Source organism: Podarcis melisellensis, assembly GCF_964234715.1.
Source record: "Podarcis melisellensis genome assembly, chromosome: 2".
NCBI lineage: Eukaryota > Metazoa > Chordata > Lepidosauria > Squamata > Lacertidae > Podarcis > Podarcis melisellensis.
The window spans coordinates 53,433,520-53,447,229 of NC_138529.1; the positions used below are offsets into that span (position 1 = coordinate 53,433,520).

At 43.2% G+C, this 13,710-nt stretch overlaps 1 protein-coding gene across 2 annotated transcripts in view; it reads right to left on the reverse strand.

The window, feature by feature from the left end:
• KCTD16 (potassium channel tetramerization domain containing 16) overlaps positions 1-8,803 on the reverse strand; it is a 149,200-nt gene extending 140,397 nt beyond the window's left edge. Inside the window, exons 1-2 of one of the 2 annotated variants that reach the window (XM_081900819.1) lie at positions 8,658-8,803; positions 4,676-5,855 (exon numbers count right to left, since the gene is read on the reverse strand). In XM_081900819.1, the coding sequence (XP_081756945.1) occupies positions 4,676-5,507 (832 nt within the window). In that variant the 5' untranslated portion in view covers positions 5,508-5,855; positions 8,658-8,803. Of the gene's footprint in view, positions 1-4,675; positions 5,856-6,108; positions 6,856-8,657 lie in introns of those variants that run through there. The other variant, XM_081900818.1, reaches the window with a different exon arrangement.
• Positions 8,804-13,710: the final 4,907 nt, after the last annotated feature.

A 13,710-nucleotide genomic window follows, 5' to 3' on the forward strand; every position in this document is an offset into this window, starting at 1 on the left:
AGACCAGCTCATGATTATGATATGGCACAAAGGGTGCTATCTCCCAGTTGGGGAGCTTTGAGGCTGGGTTCAGCAACTCTGTGGCTTGCACCAGTGGTCTTCCTCCTCATGGGTGCTTCTTGGAGCCAGGATCTGACTTGTAAGGAGCCAGATCTATTAGTTAACAGCTACTGAGGTAAGAGCAGACCACCAGCTTGGATCCCCTGAATGGAGTGGACACAACTGTCCCCAGCATGCTGAATATAAGGAGCTGAACAGCTTTGCTGCTGATTTATTGAAGAAATGTCCTATCTGATTTTACCAATATTGTAAAGAGGCAAATGAACATAAGATTTCAGACATGGGTCAGAAAGAAAGGGAATCCCTGAATGTAGAGGAGGTGGGGGAGGCTGTGTTCATGCGTGTACAAGATTTGTCAACTGAGGTACATCTAGTTTAAGCAAAGGTAATAGTCTCTCAAGGGACGCAGGTGGTGCTGTGGTGTAAACCACTGAACCTTGGGCTTGCCGATCGGAAGGTTGGCAGTGCAAATCCCCAAGATGGAGTGAGCTCCCATTGCTCTGTCCCAGCTCCTGCCAACCTAGCAGTTCGAAAGCACGTCAAAGTGTAAGTAGATAAATACGTACCGCCCCAGCAGGAAGGTAAACGGCATTTCTGGCTTTGCCAGAAGCGGCTTAGTCATGCTGGCCATACGACCTGGAAAAACTGTCTGTGGACAAACGTCGATTCCCTCGGCCAATAAAGCGAAATGAGCACTGCAACCCCAGAGTCATACGAGACTGGACTTAACTGTCAGGGGTCCTTTACCTTTACCTTTACCTTTACCTTTAATAGTCTCTCATACACCATAAAGAATGGGTGGTGGAGTTACAAGCCATCTGCATGGAATCTGGTAGCTTGCATATCACATCAAAACATTTTTAAAGCCTCTCTGTCAAATTGTGCATTTCCTTGCCACTTGGGTGAGCCATATCTACACCTTTAGATAGTGCCAAAACTTTCTTCAGAGCATCATACAAATGTAGTTTTTCAATTCACTTAAGACAGACACACCTCATTTGATAATTTTGGATGCAAATCTAGAATTCCAACGGCTGATAAAAGCTAACAAATAGTCCCACCTGCTAACAAATAAAGAAAGTTGGCTGGCCATAGTTTGAAGATATGTTCATCAAGAATGGTACACATAATGAGGAATCTATGCAGAAGATCTAATAAATAGGTTGAGCTGAAGGTTCGATCAAGGTATATAGGCTGGCAAATGAGACAAACTTTGGCTTATGAATAAGGCATGGGGTTAAAATATATATTGAAGGAGAGAGACCTTGGGGGAGTCAGCCAATAAGGGAGGTCCATTAACACAAGGGCTTATGACTATGCAATGGAACTTCCCTTGCTTCTCTTCTCCCCACATGCCTCCCAAATCTTTGTGGGGGTTCTCCCAATCCTTTGGATAAATTTTCAAGAAGGTTGCAGAGGGCACACAGGGAAAGGGGAGGGAGAAGTTCCATTGCACCGTCCGAAGTTCTTCCAGAATTGAACCAGTTTGTTGGGCACCACCCTTGGTTTTTCCACTTGGTTCTAACCAGAAAGAATTAGAATAGCACCATCAGCAGTATCATAGAATCATAGAGTTGGAAGAGACCACAAGGGCCATCGAGTCCAACCCCCTGCCAAGCAGGAAACACCATTAGAGCACTCCTGACATATGGTTGTCAAGCCTCTGCTTAAAGACCTCCAAAGAAGGAGACTCCACCACACTCCTTGGAAGCAAATTCCACTGTCGAACAGCTCTTACTGTCAGGAAGTTCTTCCCAATGTTTAGCTGGAATCTTCTTTCTTGTAGTTTGGATCCATTGCTCCGTGTCCGCTTCTCTGGAGCAGCAGAAAACAACCTTTCTCCCTCCTCTATGTGCCATCCTTTTATATATTTGAACATAGCTATCATATAAGCCCTTAACCTCCTCTTCTCCAGGCTAAACATGCCCAGCTCCCTTAGCCGTTCCTCATAAGGCATCGTTTCCAGGCCTTTGACCATTTTGGTTGCCCTCCTCTGGACACGTTCCAGTTTGTCAGTGTCCCTCTTGAACTGTGGTGCCCAGAACTGGACACAGTACTCCAGGTGAGGTCTGACCAGAGCAGAATACAGTGGCACTATTACTTCCCTTGATCTAGATGCTATACTCCTATTGATGCAGCCCAGAATTGCATTGGCTTTTTTAGCTGCCGTGTCACACTGCTGGCTCATGTCAAGTTTGTGGTCAACCAAGACTCCTAGATCCTTTTCACATGTACTGCTCTCAAGCCAGGTGTCACCCATCTTGTATATGTGCCTCTCATTTTTTTGCCCAAGTGCAATACTTTACATTTCTCCCTGTTAAAATTCATCTTGTTTGTTTTGGCCCAGTTCTCTAATCTGTCAAGGTTGTTTTGAAGTGTGATCCTGTCCTCTGGGGTGTTAGCCACCCCTCCCAGTTTGGTGTCATCTGCAAATTTGATCAGGATGCCCTTGAGCAGTATGATAGCAGGCATCATCCATATCTTGGGTGCGTCACACTTCACTGTGAGACACAATTCAAGACGCCTTAGCTCTGGCAAACCCCAAGCCTCCTTGGATTTCTGAGTCTACACTACCCAACATTTATGCAACAATTTGAGCCCCAGCTGCCTCTTCTCAGATCAACAAGACACCATAAGCAAATGGAACCTGTTTGTAGGCTAGGAACTGTTGCAACTGTTCCCATCAATTATAGAAACACCATCAGGGTGTTTGGGTGTTTTGCTTTATTTTAGCATGTACATTGGTTGGGCCAGCTCTCAGATCCAAGGATGGCTGTGCCAGAGGTTTGCTCAGCTGCTTGCACTGGGCAAGTGAGAAGGGAAGGTAGAAAAACTCATCTGTGGATCATGTCCTAATTGGAAAGGTGCTGCATTTCTTTGTGAGCTCTGCCTGATAAGCAGTATAAAATGCATTAAATAATTAAATTACATAGTCTCAAGAGCAGTTTTACATGTCATTTCCTCAAATATCTTCAGGGGGGACTTCCTTTGCTGTATTTTCTTTTCTTTCTGTTTCTCTTTTCTTTTATATCTGTCAAATGACCATTGATTGTAACTTGGGAGTGTGTTGGGGTGGGGGTGGGGGAATTAACAAAAGTCCAAAAGAGAGAGAGGGAGAGAGAGAGAGAGAATAGGGATTTAAGGTCAAGCCTTAATAAGTTCCTCTTTCAACTTGTGTCTGCTTTTAAAAAGTTATTTCTTCATGGCAACAAACATACCAAAGAAAGTTAGGAACTAATGCGTCGAGTATGAATTACATCAACTATGAAATACTAGTAATCTCTGATGTAATTTTAATCAGACTCTAACTTTAATCCTAAACTTTGGGCAAATAAGCAACTAAAAAGTCCAGCAGCTTTCTGGATCTTTATTTTGCCAAAACAAAGCAAAGCAACTGTCAACAACAACAATCATACCAATTCCTTATTTCTCCCATTATTATTTTCAATAAGTCAGTGTTTTATCTTAGGAAGAATTGTTTTGAAATTAATTAATACCTGGGCGTATTAACAATTTCATTTATATCATAAACACAAGATACAGGCTCCCAATATATGCATCTCAGACTAGATGCTCACATAATGCCTTAAATTTGAGTATTTGCATCTATTACTAAGCCTTCTCTCAATTTTCTGCACTACTTTTCAACATCAACCCTCATAATCGTCTTCCCTAGCTAGTTATGCAAAGTGCAGCAAGTCAGTTGGATAAGACACCTCTACTTCACATTTGTCTTCACAAAACACGTTTGAAGGGGACAGGAAAAACCTGGTTGTGATAATGAACCAATTGATCCTTCTCCTTTTTGAAGTAAAATCACAATAAAATACTGCAGCCACACACATTGAAGATCAGACAAGGCCTTTTATATAATAATTTACGGAAGCAAAACTACCCTGGTGTGACCAGACAAAAGTGTTCCCTATACAATGCCAAAGCTTCAGATCTGAATCCAATCCTCTGATGAGATTCCAGACAGCAGAGTAAAATTATCCAGTTAAATCAGAGTTACCATAGCAAGATGCAGTATACTCATTCTTAGGCATCCACTGTCTATTTCAATATATAGACCTTGTCTATGAAAAAGACCCCTGCTGAAAAAGAGCTAGGATGAGTAGATTTCACTTTTCCTTCTCTGCATATAAGCATATCGCTTTATTCCTAGATGGCTTGGCTGGCAGTGTGTGATTATTACCAAACACCTATTACCATTGCACAGTTTCTATCACTAAATCAGCAGCGCCTTTTCGCCTATTTTGAATGAGCACTCAAAATGCACACAAGATAGTTAAACTGCTGGTTAACTATGGCGGGATAGATGCATCTCTGCATGTTTGTGTGCGTGTGTGAATGTCTGTCATAGGAGCAGAGAAGGGAGGAAATTCCAGCAGTCTGTGCTGCCCCCTAGCCAAGACCATACCACTGAATTCACCACCAGTGTATGCTCAAAAGACTTGCACTAAATACCCTCTTTGCATCCCGATTCAGAATGAAATTTCAGTTAGCAGAAAGGACACAGAGGCTTGATCAAGTCAGGATAACAACCCAGCTACCAAAGGAAACAGACTCCCAGCATGCATCAAACTCAAACAGTCGCCACAGCAGATGTACTTACGATAAAAGACGTATTCCGTGTAGCTGGACCAAACTTTGTCATCAGTGTATTGATTGACAAAAGAAGCCGTGACTGAAGAATTGCAGGCCACCATGTGGAATCCACATTCTGACAACATATCAAAAGCCCTTTCCAGGTGCCTGAACTTCAGGTAGAACCTGGAGGTGTATCTGTCGGGAGCCCGGTCTGGGTCCCTGCTCTCATTCAAACTTTCTCCAAAAACTTCTTTGACTAGAGCAATCCTGCCGCAAACCAAAATCCGCGGGACCCTCCTGAACTTGGCATCTGCTTGGGTCTCCCGACCCATGGTGCATGACCCCCGGTAGCCAATGGTAATGAAGCCCCACTTTCGATCCGAGGGCATGAGTGACGACGGGGCACATATTCTCGTGTCACTGCTTTGGGAAACCTCCTCATAATCACTATGGCAATAATCGTCGGGGCTCTGCTTAATCTCGTCCGGACTCAGAATTTTGACCAAGTCTGGCAGCTGAAAGTACTCGGCTTCCCTTTTGAGCCTCCCTCTTTCTGGAAAATGGTCAGGCAGGACCACTTGCTTGTCCCTGAGATAGTCCAAAATGTAGCGGAACAGGAAGCCATCTCTGTCGATGAATATCCTTCCCTTGGAATCTTTTGCAAGATCGTTGGCCGACTCTCTCTTGGAGGTGAACATTTTCCAAAGCAGGGTGTGGGGAATGCCTGTTAAAGTTGAGAGGCGAGTGAAATAAACCTGGCCGCCCACATTCAGCTCTATCACCTCTGGGTAGGATTGTGCAGCTGTTGCTTGCTCTCTGGGAGGGAGGTAAGTCCTGCAGTTTCCACTCAAGGCCATGATATTGTTAAACAAGCCAACCACAAGCTGTGGGGGAACTCGCACTCACATCCAAGGTTTTAAGAAGGCTCCTTATACCCACTCCCCCAGGGGTCTCCTAGCATTTAAGGAGACTGGGATGGATGGGTGGGTGGGGAACAGGAAACAGAAATGAGGTTACAGGATTTATTTCCCAATTGTCCAGAAATGGGTGATCACAAAAACTGACAAGGTGACTTGAACCTTACAAAAACAAAGAAATACGAGAATTGAAGAGGGCTCCCTTCACACAAGACAATCACATAACCAGATCTTCCATCAAAGCCCCAAACAGTAGGATCAAGCCACGTTTCCTTATCATTCACAAGCCTGTTGAATAAAAAGAAAATGAGAAAGAATTATTCCTCTATGCATGGGGGGACCCACACTATTTTAAAAGAGTAAAAAGCAGCTGAGTTTTGAACGCTCAGCATACAACCTATTTAAGGGAACATTTACCTTGCTCTATCATTTTTGTTTAGTTTAAAGAAAGGTTGAAGGAGGTTTAAAAAACACATTCCAGGTTTGCACAAGCATCTCATTTAGATTATGCAAATGAGGGGATAGAAGCATTGAGCCTTACCTTGGTTACACAAATGCACAGTTCCTGCGAAGGGAAGCGACATTTCCTAAGCAACCCAAAAAAAAATCAGCACTCAGGGTTGAATCTGGTATAGAAGCAAATCCAAAAGCAGGAAAGGGACTGGGGTTTGCGGGGAAGAGAGCAGCTCACTTCGCAATATCCAGGCAGAACTTAACTGTTAAAACCCTTGCACAGGAAAGTTAACCAGGCTGGGCATCAGAGAGAAACGAAGCTGTGCAACAATAGCTGAGACCAAGAGAGAGAGAGAGGCAAAAGCAGCATAAATCCCAGGTCAGGACTCTTTAGGACAGGAGAGAATTTCAGGAGGAGGACCTTGCTTCAGATGACTTGCAGAAAGCCCAGATAATGTGAAGAGCAGTGAAAGGCAGTTTCAGTGGCATCCCACAGTGGTACCCTCTCCATCAGGAAGGGCAGAGATCCTCCCATGTTCCCAGCCAGGTTGAGAGAGCACAAGCCTGCAGCAGTTTGAAGTGGAGTGGAGCGGGGGTGGGTGAGAGGAAAAGGATGCCCAGGGAAGCTGCTTGCTCTCTGCTTTCACTACCCAGGCTGCTGCCTCTGGTTGCTGGGCTGGGTGGTTCCACAGTTCCCAGTGCAGTTCGGATGCTGTTGTTTCAGCAGTGCAGGGAAGAAACCATCCAGGGAAATGACTATTACATCATCTTAAAGGAATATGGCTTTGAGAAAGCCGAGCAACCTGGAGGGGGTGGGACTCGCGCGCTAGTTCGTTTCCCCTCTTCTTCATTTTTTAACGAGTTGCAGGAGGAGAAGCACAACGTGACGCTGCCACAAGCAGCTCCCCTGAACCAGCAGAGAAGCTCCAGGAAAGCTTATGCTGCTTCAGCCACTGGGTGAAAAAGACCAGTTCCACATTTTGTCCCTTGCAGAGCTCTGTATCTGAGAGTATTTAAGTTCTCTCTTGTTCTAAACGCAGCGCTCTCTCTCTCTCTCTCTCTCTCTCTCTCTCTCTCACACACACACACACACACACACACACGTTTCTGTTGCACATTTTTCTGCCTTGATAAACTTGATAAACTTGTGTCGCTCTGTGGTGCGATGCAAAATGAAACCTTATGGTTTGAATTCTGCTCCCCCGAAGACACACAGTACAAATTAAACGACACAAATATGCAAATCGAAGCTTTGATTTCCCCACACACATACACAGGGAAATGTCGCCCGTTTACAACAAATTAACTCATCAGGATCTGTCAAGCAGAGCAACCAAAAATCAGGGGGTGGAATGGAAAGCAAACAGAAAGAGGCATCGTGCAATAGTAATAATGGTCTCGAAAAGTTAGGGAAAGAGTCCAATGATAAAGCATCGTAGTAACCAAGTTTCATTGTGAAGTCTGTAGGGTCCTAAAATGTGCTTTTAAAAGCAGTAGCGCCTGCACCCACTTAAGTGCAGAGAATCCAGCAATTCAACACAGATATTCAAGATTTTATATTCTGCACTTTTCAAGGATGAAGTCGTTGCTAATTCTGTTACTGCTGATGATGTTACAAGGATTGGATTAAGCTGCCAGGTAATTTGCTTAAAGGCTTTGGCATTTTCTGAACAAGGTCTATAAGCAGCTTCCAAAAACTTTATTACACTGTGTGTATTTGACATGTGTTAGCTAAACATTTGTTGTAAAAGGGGGGTAAAACAATGCATTTATAAATAAGATGAGACACATTTAAAACATGTTAAAACAATTTCAAACATCTAAAAACATTTAACACAACTAAAAACGTACAAAAGTCACATGCTCTCACGGATAATAGTTTCAAGGCTGTCAGGAACAGTTTCTTTCACCTATCAAACACTCAGGTAAACAGGAATGTTTTTAAGTTCTCCCTGAAGCTCATAATGAGCAAGACAGACACATCTTCCTAGGGAAGTTATTCCAGAAACAGGAAAGCACCACCCAAAAGGCCCTGTGATGGATTAGTGCCCACCAGGTAGCTTTCACTGGGTGTTCTGCTACAATATATTTGGGTGCTTCAGCCTGGTTTATAGGGCTGAGATTTCAAATCTTTACAATCTTGACCAGGGACTTCAAAAACATAGATCTCTGTCCTAGCAAAACTGATAACTAAGAGTGATGGCTAAGAGTGATCAGCAAATTCTGGAAATTCAACACACATGTGCACGTACACACACACACACAAACTTTTAGTTGCATTTAACTTCAGTCTTGCTTTGGCCATAACATATTTATCTGCTGTTGCCTCTGTAATAATTTCGCTCCAGCAAAATAAAATAAAACCTTCTGCTGGTTTTATTTTGCATGTTTACAGCACCACCTCATGGCCAAATGAGATGATGGCAGACTTTTTAAGAACATACCTTCTAATATGTAACCTAAATTTGCTGGTCTGTGATTCAATCCCACCAAAAAATAGCAGCAGTCTAGAAGCAACCGCTGTCGTCTGTGGTCATCTAGGATGTGTTGGGCTCAAGCCAAAAAAAAAGAGCACGAGCCACAGATAACAGTCCTGTGAAAAAGAAAATATCAGCGACATAGATTGAGAAAGCTTACCATGACTGAGCTTGCTTCACTTTGACGTAAATCTGATTCCCTAGAAACTCCAGGTTAAATCCATCCCAGTTCATAAGTCATTACACCTTGGCTTGTATCCAGAGCTGTGCCTCTGCTGTCAGAAAGCCTCTTTAGCTTGTGGAAAGGCTGATTCTGATCTAAAGTAAGAGTGCTGTGTGAGAGAAAAATGACCCCAAGTCTAATAATAATAATAATAATAATAATAATAATAATAATAATAATAATTTTATTTATACCCCACCCTCCCCAGCCAGGAGCCAGGATCAGGGCAGCTAACATCAAATTATAGGATACATTAAAAACATAAATCAAACAATCGATTAAAATACAGCTTAAAATCAAATTTGCAGCAGAATAAAATCAGATGGCAACCCATGGATTATAACTATAGGGGTTGGGAGCACTGAGTGCTCACCAGGTCCAACTGTTTGTGCTGGTCTTATATGAGCCAGTGGAAAGGGTTAGGGAGGCCACTTACATACAGGGTATTATTTTAAAAAAATAGTAGTTATAGTACTAATAGTAGTAGCAGCAGTAGTAATAATAATAATAATTTTATTATACCCCACCCATCTGCTCAGCCACTGTGGCTGGCTTCCAACAAAATATAAAGGTACAAAATATCAAACATTAAAAGCTTCTCGAAGCAGGGCTGCCTTAATTGTTCAACACTGACATCTGATAGGAGGGTGTTCCAACAGGACAGGCTCCAGAGGGTTGGGGGAAACCCTAGATTTGGAGGGCGTGTGTGGAGGAAACCTTTCCACTGACAAGATGCATTTGTTGGATACCACCCATTGTAACCAGTGCTACAGTTCTAACAATAACCTACTTCTGATAAGCCCAATTGAGACCAACTGGACTTACTTCAAAGTATTTGTGCACAGGGCTGTACAAAATCAATCTAATCTTTTACATGTGATTAGGGATGTGGGTGGTGCAGTGGTCTAAACCACTGAGCCTCGGGCTTGCTGATTAGAAGGTCAGCGGTTCAAATCCTCACGACGGGGTGAGCTCCCGTTGCTCGGTCCCTGCTCCTGCCAACTTAGCAGTTCAAAAGCACGTCAAAGTGCAAGTAGATAAATAGGTACCGCTCCAGTGGGAAGGTAAACGGTTTTGCCAGAAGCGGCTTAGTCATGCTGGCCACATGACCCGGAAAAACTGTCTGTGGACAAACGTCGGCTCCCTCGGCCAGTAAAGTGAGATGAGTGCTGCAACCCCAGAGTCGTTTGCAACTGGACTTAACTGTCAAGGGTCCTTTACCTTTTCTCGTCTTTTAAAATGTCCAGTAAGTGACGCAGAACAACAGTGTCCTCCCCCCAAAAAAGTGGCTAGAGAGTTTATATGCATGGTGTTTGCATGCATAAGAATGGCTCAGCTTTTTTGCATAGTATGGCTACGTAATTATCAGCGCTAGACATTTGAATGTGGTGTGTGTTCGTAAGACTGAAACATAATTTATGCAAAGGCATGATTACTTGAAATTATTTATGCAGAGTTGTGCTTGCAGTTTACAGAGGCTAGCCCCTTTATTAAATTTAAATGAAACATCACAAGTAGTATAGCATTGTATTTTTAGGGGGAGGAAGCAGGGGTGCGTTCCTTATTAACTTCAACAGGCTTTTTAAAAGACCAAAGCAGCTGCTAGGGTGGAAGGAGATTGCGGTGTGACCTGTGGCACTGAGTCAGAGGGGGTTAATCCTTCCCTGTGTCATGCCATTTTACCAACTAATATCTGGCCCACTTTGGAGCAACAGCAGCACACGGAGGGGATGGTGAAAATCAGATTGGATTAATGTTGGATTCCTCTGTTGCATATCATTAAAACTCGCCTTTGCACTAGCGAACAGAGAATACAACCCATAACGAAGAAAACACGTTAGATAAACAGACAGGCCTTTCTATCTAGCCCATCATCATTTCTTAATCCCAGCAGTTACAAGAGAGGAATAATGTCCATTAAGAATAACAACAAACTAAAAACAATTTAAAGGGTAAACAATTAAGTTCAAACCAATAAAACAATAGCAGAAGCCAATCTACAACTTATATCTGTTCCCCACAAAAAGTCTAAGGGAATGGAATTTTTTTTAACTGGCGCCCGAAGATGAAGGATGGTGTCAGTCGTATCTCAGGGGAAGGGAGTTCTGGAGCTGAGGTGCCACCGTTGAGAAGGCCCAATGCCAGGTGGGCTTGTCTCATTCGTGGGACCACAAGACGGTGTTCTCCACTGCTTAAGGCAGTGAGGGCCAAACTTAGGTCTCCAGCTGTTTTTGGACTACAACTTCCATCAGGGAGCTAACAGGACAGTGGTCAGGGATGATGGGAATTGTAGTCCCAAAACAGCTGGTGACCCAAATTTGGCCAACACTGGCTTAGGGTGAATTTGGCCAACACTGGCTTAGGGTGCCGATTAAATGCTTTGAACATTTAAAACATTGATTTACTTCCCAAAATATTAAAAGCCAGCACAACCCAAACTTACTCTAGTTTATACCATTTCTACAGGCCATAGCTTATCTCCAAAGGCCACAGAGAAAACTAGTTCAAGGCCCATTTAAATGTAGTGAGGAGTGGGTCTCTACCCCTTTTCAGTCTCCCTTCTGTTTCTCCCTCCTTTCTGTCCCCCACCCCCGGTTAATATTATAAATTGGCAGACTGGATTTGTTCTTTTTAGCTCAACTAATATTGATGCAATTTGTCAAATAATATTTATTTTTTTATAGTGTAACTTATTATTGGATGTCATATTTCATAAAGTTCAATAAAATCGTTTTAACCCGAGCTTACTTCTGAGAATAATTAATTGCAAGTAAGGCAAAGAAACAAAGAAACAATAAAATTACTCTGGGGAAACATTCTCAGAACATGCCTCATGACCCTGAGGTTTGGGACCAGCCCCTTCTTCAGGGGATGAGGACGAGTACTAGGAGTTAGAGGGAGCAGCCCCAGCCCCAAAAACACTTCCCTAGTGCCATTGGCCCCTCCAGCCCAAGGATGCTGCATTGCTGTTCTCTGAATCAGAGAAGCCCATTGCAGAAAGCCTAGGGAAACCAGAATCTCCCTGCTACTCCAGTGGAGTAAAAGACTGCTAGGCCCTTTTAGCTGAAGAAGCATCTTTCCATGAAGGTAGAGCTTGCAGCTCAGTCTAAGGCTGACTGGTGCTGAAGCAACAGCAGAGCCTTCCCCAAGTCAGGTTTGTCTCACTGAAGAGGTTAGCTTTCACAGCAGGAAAGCATACTCTAGTCATTTCTGTTTGAACATGAAACCATTGAGTAAACAAATCATGGAATTTAATCGATAGTCAGAGTCTACAAGTAATACTTTCAATCAGGGGGGTGAGTGCATCACTTTGATTTTAGCACAGTTGATTAGTGCCCATTTTACATCCACATTGCTATCCAAGTAAAAACTGAATAAGTCAAATTTCAATTAAGGATGTTCACCAGGAAACTCTTGAAAATCTAGCCAGGCATCTGCTCTAAATGTGTTATGCGACCATGGCACATATAGGCCTGATTCAGATATAAAATGGTGGAAACCATGGTTTCCTGCTACAACAAGTTTTGGGTTTGTGCATGCTTCCTTTCCTTTCCTCCTCTTTTACATGCCAGAGGTGCAGACAGGAAGTATCTTTGTTTAAGAAATCACAATTTCCTTTGATGTCCAAACTCAAGGAATTGTGGCTTGTTGTAGTTCTAATTGAACAATCTAAAGCTAATAACCCAATTTGATCCTGGTTTGTTCTCACTAATTAGAGTTTAAGCAAACCACAGTACTCCAAGTTTAGACATCACAGGGAACTGTGGTTTGTTAAAAACCTGGAAGCAAAAGTTTCTGATTTCACAGAGTCACTGCTGCTCATTCACATATCAGAAATCCTTGGTTATTCAACATATTTGAACTAGGCCATAAGATGCAAGCTGCTTCATAGTACAGGGTGCTCTCCACCCCCACCCCCCATCCCACTGCCTTGAATGCTATATGTTCCCTAGATCTGACAGACAAACTGTTAAGGGAGTGTGACAAAATGAAGTGTAAATTATCCACTGAAATAAGAGGTTATCTATTAACATAGTGGTAAGACTTACAAGTGGTAAATGTCTACTTAAATGCAGCTGAAATCCTAATAAAAACCTTTCACCGCTTAATGGCAGGCTTTATCCCAAACCTGGCAGTCATCCGTGTAAGAAGCTTGAGTGCCATAAAATATAATACATTCCAGCAATTTATAGTGTGATATTATACAACTTTGCCCCAGATGCCAAAGAAAAGAATGTCTTCCCCAGCTGTTCAGTTGGGGGGGGGAGAGCAAGAGAGCAAGAGCACAAAAGCAATTACAACACCGGGAAAATAAAGAAGATAAAGCTTCTTCACATACCTTTGAAGCACATCTTCTGAAGTATATCATTTTCATCCAAGAATTCTGGGCTCTGGAGTTTACCCTACACAGAGTTACAATTGCCGGCAACAGCTAACAAACTACAGCACCCAGAATTCTTTGAGGGGGGAGGTGTTTTAAATGGATAGTTTGTGCTCAGCCACAATGTTAATGAAAATGTGTAAACGTGGTTTTGCACAGAAAATTGCACATTTCATTTCTTTCACATCAACTGCCATTCTTAGGACCCAGACTCTCCGAAAAGGGAAGACATAGCCTGTATTGTATGTCAAGATGATACGCTGGTTTCAGAAGGATGAATCTTTTGTTGGCAAAAGAAGAAGAAGCCTAGACAAGGGGTCAGCAAACTATGGCCCGGGGCCCAGATGCGGGCCAAAAGGGTTGCGAATCTGGCCCGCACTGCCATTTGAAAACACCCACCAAGTGTCTGAGGCTGAAAGGCCGCATCAACATTTACCTCAACATGGGGCGGGTTGGCAAGTATCTCTAATGCGGCTTTTCAGCAGTGCAAGGACTGATTTGTCAGTCCCTGTGCAGCGCTGAGGTAAACTCCAATGCGGCCTTTCATTCATAGAGCCGCTGCCAACACGCCTACCTCTCAGTGTTATTCTTTGGAGGTTCACGCCCAGC